This window comes from Orycteropus afer, unplaced genomic scaffold, assembly GCF_000298275.1.
Source record: "Orycteropus afer afer isolate SDZICR_OR568_19922 unplaced genomic scaffold, OryAfe1.0 scaffold00132, whole genome shotgun sequence".
NCBI classification, from domain to species: Eukaryota; Metazoa; Chordata; class Mammalia; order Tubulidentata; family Orycteropodidae; genus Orycteropus; species Orycteropus afer.
This window is the reverse complement of record NW_006921719.1, coordinates 7,018,370-7,028,651: the sequence shown is the minus strand read 5'-3', so window position 1 is coordinate 7,028,651 and position 10,282 is coordinate 7,018,370. Positions and strand designations below refer to the sequence as shown.

General features: G+C 42.0%; 1 protein-coding gene across 1 annotated transcript in view; it reads right to left on the bottom strand.

Annotated features, from left to right (window-relative positions):
• CRTC3 (CREB regulated transcription coactivator 3) overlaps positions 1–10,207 on the bottom strand; it is a 193,199-nt gene extending 182,992 nt beyond the window's left edge. Inside the window, exon 1 of the mRNA XM_007945137.2 lies at positions 10,076–10,207. Coding sequence (XP_007943328.1) covers positions 10,076–10,207 — 132 coding nt within the window. The remainder of the gene's footprint in view (positions 1–10,075) is intronic.
• Between the last annotated feature and the right edge of the window lie 75 nt (positions 10,208–10,282).

The window sequence follows — 10,282 nt, the reverse complement described above, 5'->3', positions numbered from 1 at the left end:
GATATCCTTGCTCCTCAGCACTTGATACAGTTCCTTCTCAGTTGACTTTCCCAATGCTACACGTCGTCTAATGTCCTGACTGCTGCTCCTGTTGGCATCGATTGTAGAACCAAGCAACGTGAATTCTTTGACAACCTCAATCTTCTCTCCATTTATTGTGATGCTGCTCATTGATTGGCACTTCAGTTGTTTTCATCTCTTTGCTATTATGAATAGTGCTGTAATGAACATGGGTGTGCATGTATCTATTTACATCCTGGCTCTCACTTCTTTAGGATAAATACCTAGTAATGAGATTGCTGGATCAAATAGAAATGAAATTTCTATTGCCAACTCTTTAAGGAATCTCCATACAAAATGGTTGTTATTATTTTACAGTCCCACCAGCAGTGTATGAGAGTCCCAATTTCTTCACATCCTCCCCAACATTTATTTTCTGTTTTGTTGAACTTTGCTATTAGTGCTAGGGTGACATGGTATCTCATTTTTGTTTTGATTTGCATCCCTCTAATGGCTAATGATCGTGAACATTTCTTCATGTGTTTGTTGACTGTCTGAATATCTCTGGTGAAGTGTCTCTTGCAAGGTTTTTGAGTATGGATATAGGCAAGCAGGCACATCTTTAACAGAAATTAAAGAATCACTTAGAGAAAAACTAAGCTACCATCTATAACCCTAACACATTAACTCTTTACCTTTCTCCACTTATTTTTTTTTCCCTATTCCTTTTCTATTTTATTTCTCAATTAAAAAAAAAATTGTATTGTGATTTGGGTGAAAGCTTACAGAGCAAATTCATTTTCCTTATAGCAATTCACATAGACTTTGTCTCATGAAATTGACTGCAATTTCCCACAATGCAACAGCTCTCCTCCCACTTCCTCCCCATAGTTACCTCTTCCCTGTGTCCTTCCCTCCCATGCACTCCTGCCCCCCAAGCTGTCTCCCTGTACATACACAGCCCTTCTATTCTCCCATGATAGATCTCCCCAAGGAGTGTGTCTACCTAATGTAAATGTTCAGCTCATATGCCTGTCTTTTGTTTGGCTAAAAGCCACAGGAGTGAGTTCAATTTCAGACCTGAAGGGCAGCTAGGGGCCATAGTCTCAGGGGTCTATCAGGCTCTATCAGACCAGCAAACCTGGTCCCATTTTTTTTATTTATGATTTTGAGTTTTGTTTCACATTGTTCTCCCACTCTATCCAGGATGTCCTTCACAGATCCCCCTCCGAGTGGCTGACAGTGGTAGCCGGGCACCATCTAATCTTCTGATCTCATAGTCATATAGGCTGAGGATCACATGGTGTACCAGTCGCTTGGACTATTTTCATTCATCTTTGGTTTTCTTCATTCTTATTTGCTCTGGACAAGGAGAGACCCATCGTTGCATCTAGATGGCTGCTTGCAAGCTTTTAAGATTCCAGTCACTACTTGTCAAAGTAGGATGTGGAACAATAATTTTGTGTAGTATGTTATGCCAACTTAGCTTGATGTCTCCTGCGACTATGGTCCCAAGCTCATAGGTCCAACTATTTATTTCCTCCAGGTAGCTGGCTGTGGCCAAGAAGTGACTACAACCTTGTCCCTTGTCAGCTCTACTATATACCCAGATATTCTTACAGAACACACAAATATTCTTGTAGAAACATTGTCTGCCAACCCTATACATGGTCATGGGCACAATTCCCCCTGAACAAATATACCTAATTGTTTAGCTTGTCCACCCATCTACCCATCTGTATATGACCATCACTGACAACACAATACTGTATATGCAAAAGCGTTCATCTTTGTTTTCTATACCTCCCATACACCTCTCTAAGTCTCCTTCTTCCTCAATGCCACCTTGTTGATCACTCACATTAGGCACATTGCCCTTCTCTTCACCCAAATCAATATCTGTCTTGTTCTCCACTTACTTTTATATGTAATAACTGCATAACTGTGATCATAACATAGATACAATATTGCATGTTTATATCGCAAGCCTTTTCTGTTATTACACAATCATTTCTAATGACTACATAAGATTCCTTCTTCTAAATTATTTCCTTAGAACACATTCCAAAGAGTGATTACTAAGTCATTGGGTATGGCCTTTGGATAGCTCTTGATACACACTGCCAAAGGGTTTCTTACAGGCTTTACCAATTTACATAAGAGAAGTTTCACTAAAAACTCACTAACACTGAATAGTATCATTAATTGGGGTAAGGAAGGAGGTCAATTTAACAGGTATAAAATGATATCCCACTGTTTTAATATGCCTTTCTTCTGTAATTTCTTCCTTACTTCATTTTTAAAAGGCAGTAAACTAGTTACAGTGCTTATAAACCCCAAAGTGGCCTGATGTGGTCGTTAAGAGTTGTTTCTAAAATAATAAATTTGTTTTAGGATTATATAATCCTTGGCCCTTATCATTCATCCAGAGAAGAAGCTATCGATGGGCGCCCTGAAACAGATTGCTATCCTTTTATTACTCTGTCATTGTCTAATAATACAAAATCTACCCAATCTCTGAGCTGAGCCCCCAACATGGACCAGGTGCTCCTAATATGCTTTGCACACATCATCACAACCATGCAAGAGAGACTGCATTATTCTGCTTCTACAGACCTGGAGACCCAGACTCTGGGAAGCTCAGTGACTTGTCCAAGGTCACAGCAGGAGCCTGAGCCATGGCTGTCTCACTCAGAGCCCACACTCCTTTTCCACCATGCTCTTTTCCTATGTTCTGTCTCTCCCTCAGTGATCATACTATTACAAACTCAGAAAAAAGTGAAGTTTGGTTGACCAATAGCATTGTTGAGCCTTGGTATTTTCTTTTTATTATGAAAAATTTCAAATATATATAAAACACAGAGACTAGTATAATAAAACCCCACCTACCCATCATCTAGCTTGAACAATTACCAACATATGTTCAATCTTGTTTTATATGTACCCCCTCCACTATCCCCTGCATTCTGCTCAATGAAATCACAGATACCATATCATTTCATACTTCAATATGCAGCTCCAAAAGATAAGGACATATCTGTTTGGAAGTTTCAGAGGCATAAAAAAAAAAAAAAAAATCTTTTGGCTGCTTGAAGTTTCTTATATCTATAGTTTTTTATTTCTCAAATACACGGCACTGGGATACAGTTAAAACCTATTAATCAAAGCTCAGATCTGAGAGTCAAATATGAAAAGGAGGACATGGTGAGCTTTATCCATCCATGAGCTAAGCTTTAAGAATAAAGTCCCTCAGTTTCCAGTCTTAACATTCTAAAAGCATTCCACTTTCATTATAGAAGCATTTGACTCTCTATCCTTGAAATTCTCTAGACAAAATTACTCATCACCTTGATCTAAAGCCTTTTTTATTCCTTTCCCATCAACTTATCCATTTATTCACTTACACAAAAACTTTTTACTGAGTGTCAAAGACTGTGCCAGGCACTGGCTTACTAAAACGAAAACATGCCAAACTAATTGCCTTCACAAAGTTCTTACAAGTTCTTAGCCTGACAATTCAACCAAGCTAAGTTCTAAATCTAGCTAGAAGCCTGCCTTCAACTGAGTTAAGGTCCTCACAGTCCCCCACATCTGCTCTCCCTCCCAAAGCCCTTTTCACCTAGGCCTTCAGAGACTATCGCGCACTAAAAAGAGTACTAGATTTGCAACAAGAGGACCCAGCTTTGCAACCTGGGCTCCCATGTGCTTGGGCAAATTATGTCAACTTCACAAAGACAATTTAAGGAAAAGATAACAGACATGACTTCTCATCATTTTTGCTGATATTTCGGTAACTTCTTAAAACTTTGGGTTATTTTTAATTTTTTCCTCTTTTGAAATTTGTAATGATTGGCTAGACAGAACCTTAGAGACTGCGTTCAACACCTTCAAGTTTACAATTGATGAAAATGAGCACCAAAGATTAGCCTAAAGAAGAGGTCACAAACTGGCAGCCCACAGGTCACATTTAACCTAGTGTATCCTGTCTGACCCATATGATGTTGACTTGTTCAATGTTTGAAATTCTAATTTTAAAACTGGAAGATTGCATAAACATCTGGATTCTCAACTTTCTTGATATGAAAGAACAGGCAACACTGAACCCATATACTTCCAAGGCAACGATGGATAGAGCTGAGAAGCGGCTACCCCTTAGATGGGGCTTGGGTTCTCCTGTCTGCCCAAGTCCTCCTGTACCTTATTAGTCCCTGACTACCGCCTAAGATCAACTGCCATTTGTCATCTCATTCCTGCTCCCTCTACTCATTTCCCTTACCTGTATGACCCCATAATTTTAGTTAGGAGTCTCTGGCCTACGTTCACATACTTTAGTAGAATTTCTTTCAATGGCCATATGAAATTATATCCAAATATCACTAATTCCTTTTTTAAAAAAGGTCTCTCAAGATTCAACACAACCCCAATCAAAATCCCAGAAGACTTTTTGAACAAAAATTGACAAGACAGTCCTAAAATTTATACATATGGGCAAATGACCCAGAAAAGCCAAAGCAATTTTTAAAAAGGGCAAAGGTGAAAACTTTACTTGATTTTGAGGCTTAATATAAAGCTATAATAATCAAGACAGTATTGGCAAAAAGCAAAACATACACATCAACAGAACAGAAGAAAGAGTCCAAAAATAGACACACACATAAACGGTCACTTGATTTTTGACAAAGGTGCCACAGCAATTCAATAGGGAAAGGAAAATCTTTTTAAACAAATGTTACTGGTACAACTGAATATCCACGTGGAAAATAAATAGTGATTGAGTATAGAGTGATATTCAAGACTCAGCTCTGCTACTTAGGGCCATTTCTTCAAAATGAGGAATATACTAGATATCCCAGAGGGTCACTGAGAGGACTACATGAGATAATGCATATAAAGGGGTTTGCACAGTGCCTGGCTAAGAGACAGTCCTCAATATTAAGCCCTAACCTTATTTTTCTCACCTTCTTTCTCTACTCCTTTGTCAAGGGCCTCACTACATCTTAATATATCTATTGTTTGGTTGTTTTACTATAAAAATAGTAATTTTTCCCAAATATTCAAGCTAAATTAATGTTCCAGGCTGATGGTATGAACTTATCCTATGATTTCTCAACACTACAAGTTGTCTTTCATGGCCAAACTTCTAAAACAAGTTTCCAGCCTGTCTCCATTTCCTCCCATTCACTTCTCAATGCTTTGCAACCTACCCTCTATCTACCACCCTATGAATGCAGCTACTCTCACCATAGTTACCCATCATCTATCTCCATAAGACTAGACCAAAGGACATGGTCTTATGCTGGACCGAGTCAACAGCACCAGGTTCAGCTGGTCAATACTCCCTCATCTTTACAATAATTCTCTTGGCTTTTCTCCTCTCTGGCTACTCTTCAGGCTCTTTGTTGTATTCTCCTCCTCTACTTCTGCTTTCAATGATAGAGCAAGTCAAACTTATCCTAGGCCCTCTTCACATTTCACTCTGTTAACAGGGGTAATAAACTCAAATGCCTACAGGTGCTAAGGAGGGAAGGTAAGTTAAAAAAAAGGTGGATTCACCATGAAGAACACTATAGAGAGGGGGAATGGTGGGGACTGTGGCTAACTGAAGAGCATTGTTGTTGTTGTTTGCCATCGAGTCGGCCCCGACTCATAGCGACCCCTCCTTGGGTTTCCGAGGCAGTATCACTACGGAAGTAGGATTGCCCAACCTTCCTTCCGAGGAGTGGCTGGTGGGTTTGAACCGCCTGCCTTCTGGTTAGCAGTCAAGTGCCTTAGCCACTATGCTACCAGAGCTCCCAACTGAAGAGCATATACATGCCTTATATCTAATGGGACCAGATAAGATCTACTTAGCTCCAGGCAACTGCTGCCATGCAGAAATGTAGGGTCACTGTTGCCAGGTGATCTTATTTCTCAAAGGAAGCAAGAGTCCAGATTTTAATGTTAAACCCCAATAGTAACTGTTGGCCCTCATTATTTCTAAACACATTCTGAGCCTAATGGAAATAAATACAGAATGTAGGTTACCAGTTTGCAATATAAATTCTTTAGGTAGCTGACAAATCAGTACTGGAAGTGCTGTCCTGGAAGTGAAGCTGGAGTGTTCCTTGGAGGTGAGAATGGCCAGATTTCGTCTCACCTACTTTGGTCATGTTGTCAGAAGGGACCAGCAGTCCCTGGAGAAGGATATCATGCTTGGTAAAGGAGAGGGTCAGCGAAAAGGGGGAAGATCCCCAGTGAAACTGACTGACACGGTGGCTACAACGATGGGCTCAAGTACAGCAGGGGCTGTGAGGATGGCACAGGACTGGGCAGTGTTTCATTCTGTTGTGTATGGGGTCTCTATGAGTTGAAACTATGAGTCAGCCCCTAACAACAACAACAAGGCAGATGAATCTCCCCCAATGGCTATACACCAAAGATCTGCAAATTTATATCACTAGCCCAGTCTTCCCTCCTGAGCTCCAGGACCATATAAAAAACTGTGCTGGATCATTAAATACCTCACAGGTACCTCAAACTTAACATCTCTGATTGCCAAACCCTGCTCCTCTGCTGGCATTCCTATTAATGGCAGATATTCTTGAAATGGCTTTAGCCTAAAAGATGGAGATCATCCTCTAATCTTCCTTTTCCCTCATCCCTTTCATCCATTTACAAATCTGGTCCTTTCTACCTCCTAAGGATCAGTTTGTTCACCTCTCTGCCTCCTCATTGCTACCACCCTAGCCAAAGCCATCATCATCTCTCCCAGACTCAGCCTCAGAATGGTTTATCCGCTGCTCCTCTTTTATTCTATCTACCACTCTGGAGCAAGAAAGATCTTTTAAAAATGCAAATCTCTCCTGGTTCAACCCTACAATGACCTTCCATTGTCCTTAGGATCTAAACCCAAATCCTATGTCCACAACCTGACCCCTGTGAACCTTTCCAGCTTCATCTGAAATCACTTTCCTTGTTCCCTTCTATTCTCTATGTCTGAAATATTCTCCTTCCCTCAACACGCAAACATATACTATCAAATACCTTCTTCATTTCTGCTCATCCTTTAGGCCCCTAGAAGAAGTGAGGACTCTACACACACTCCCAGAGAGCCATCTACTTCCCCTTTTGTAACATTCATCAAAACACGTTCGACTTGTTAAATGAATGTCTTCCCCATTAAATCCTAAAACTCATAAGGAGAAGATGTCTTGCTTACTCACTACTATATCCCCAATATCCATCCTAACTCTGGCACACATGAAGGACTGACTAAATATACGTTGAGTAAATTAGTAAGATCCTGGAAGAGAAGCATCATGTCTCCACCCTCTATCCCCTACAAACATACCATTAGCCACATAGTGGCTGCACAAATACTGCCAAGTGAATACATCCTCTTCCCAGGCATACCTGCCACCACTTTGTTCCCTCTTGTTACCATCACAGGCACCACCACTGATTTAATCTTTCTAGTCCTCCCTTCTCAAAAATTTCCCACTGCTTCTTGATAAGGCTGAACCCATAACACTAGAGTGAAGAACTCTCTGTAATCTACTACACAAATAATGTTGTTGTTGTGTTGTTGTTATGTGCCGTCGAGTCGGCCCCGACACAAATAATATTTAAGTCTAAATCTGAAGGAATGGTTGTGACTATGTTGAGAAGGACTTGAGCCCAACACAGGCTTAGAGGGAAAGGGTGCAAGGATGGATTAGTAATGCCTGTCCCATTAATTAAAAATGTCTGCCATGGGGGTGGCAATGGGAAGGCAATATAGCTGCCATCCAGTTACCAATAATGAAGTAGACAAATTCTTCTCTAACTGGCATCTTTGGACCCTTGGAAGTTTGCATACATATACTTGGGGATGTAAGAGTTCTCTTTAAGAAGTGTTTTAATTTTGTGGTTTTGTTATGATTATAACCCATAAACCTTTTAAATAAGCAAATATGGCAAGTCAAATTCAATGTTATCATTTGTGTTTGTGTTTATGAACAGTGGAGTCAAGTAATTATTACTTTACCTGCAATTGGCCAAAGAGAAAAGAACACAGGCATAATTAACATCCAAATGATGCCCTATACCAGGTGAAAGGCAAAGTGACATCATAATTTTTAGTAATGAGAACAAGAGAAAAGTGGCCAAATTCATTTTTCACAAAGGTCACAGTTGATTACTCTTGCTAAACTTAGGAGAACCTCAGCTACAGCAGTTAGTACCATATTCACACTGAGAGCCTCAATTTAGTTCAGCACTTACAGCATCAGTCACATTAAATTAATGTTGTTAATTTGAATCTATTGCATTTGTAACTTTGCTTTTGTTTGTTTTTGTGCACTATTTTGGTTTATGGTTGTATCACAGCTATAAGCAAAGAACACCATGTGGCTAACAAGTTTGTTTGAACATATTTGGGTAACATCAACTTATTTAAGTGAGCACTGAGGATATGTGAAAAATTTTTGCCTTTAAAAGAGTTTGTAGATTACTCATGACCTCACTTGTCAGGATGTTTTAAAGGAGATATGTGAGTTAGGTGACAACTCCAGGTAAATAGATATGTATAGTGCATTATTTGTACTTATACAATGTATGTATATAAACATATAAACAACACAGGCCCCCAAATTAATACTCAGTTTTCACTCAGTCATTCTCTTAAATGTGCTCTGAGCTTGCTATGCTCATCCCTGAGTCTAAGATCAGAAATGTAAATGCCTGTGGACTCCAGGCAGGAAATAAATGAGTGAAGCTGGTCAGAGCATGAGAAAAAAAAATTTCTTGAAATCCTCAGCCTTCTTTACAAATTTTTTTCTCAGTTTTGATAGAAATATAAGTACAAGAAATATTTCATTTCCCCCTCAACTTCACTAAAATAAAACATCATCATAAATACGATAAATGGCAACTGATAGGTAACTTCAGGATGGGGAACTGTGATAGGAGTGATGGGGTCTCTGGTAAATTAGGAAGTTCATGCTCCATTTGAGGGGCAAGTACCACCCAGCTCCAAATGACAGTATCTTATGGTAATTCAAGATTATGTTACCAGGTCTCCTAATTGTAAATAAACAAATAAGGCAACCTAGACTTTATATGGAAATCTCCCAATTTAAAAAGTCTGGCAACAGATTTAAAAAAGAAAAAAAAAAAAAAAGTTCCCAATACTGTCCTGGTCAACAAAATGTGTCTGCAGTTCAGTGTGCCCAGGACTACCGGTTTGCAAATTTACCCTCAGCTCTCCTTCACGCCACTCCCAACCTCATCCTCTTCCCTGCTCCCAGCGTCGTGCACAGCCTACCATCCTCCTCATGGTCCTTCAAGGTCAGCCTTCAGGATCGTCAAGGCCTGCCCCGCTAACTCTCCTGCTCTGCAATTCTGCGCGGATACTCCATCCTCCACAACTCACTTAACTGTTATCTAACCTTACTCGGTGTTGTCTCCTCCAAGCCTTATTCATTCCTCTAACAACAACAACAACAACAGGACCCTCCAGTCACTGGCAAAGCTGCGCATCGTATCAGTTCTCATTAAATATTCGGGAGCGAACAACATAGACTGGACCTACTAAGCACCTCAAGGAATGAAAATAGGAAAGCCTCCTGCTCAGCAAGGAATCACATCATGGTACAAAATCCCAAGCCACCCAGTGGGCGGCCCTGCATTTACACGCGCGCTGAGCTTTCCTGATGGCGCGGGTGGAACCCTCGGACTCCCGCGGCCCTCCCACGCCGCCCAGTCCAGAAACACTCGCTGGTAGTGGATGTTCGGAGCAATGAGAAGCTGCGATACCCAAGCCGACGTGCGGCTCTGTTTGGCCTCCGAGCTGTTTGTGATTTCCTCTAGGGGCTCCCGGTCATCCTCCACTTCAGGCCTCCCTCACACCGCCGCCCGCCTTCCCTCACTCTCGGCCCGGCGACCTTCCAAGTGGCAAGCGGGCGTTAGGAGGCAGAGAAGTGCCGAGGCCTCGGCCGCTCGGGCCCCGCTCCCGGGCGCCCTTTCCCGGGGCGCGGCCCCGCCTCCGCCCCGCAAGCGCCTCAGCCCCGCGACCTCTCCGCACGCCGCCCCCGCCCCCGCTGGTCCCGGCCCTCACCCGCGAGAGGTTGAGGTCTGTCATGAGCTGCTCGAAGGCCCGCGTCTCCTCGGCCTGCCGCTGCGTGTGCAGCGCGATCTTCTCACTGAACTTCCGCGGGTTGGCGCTGCCCGAGCCCGGGGAGGCGGCCATGGCGCGAGACCGGCGCTAGCAGAAGGGAGAGGCGGCAGGCGCAGGGCCTGCGTTTCGGCCCGCGCGTAGGTCCAC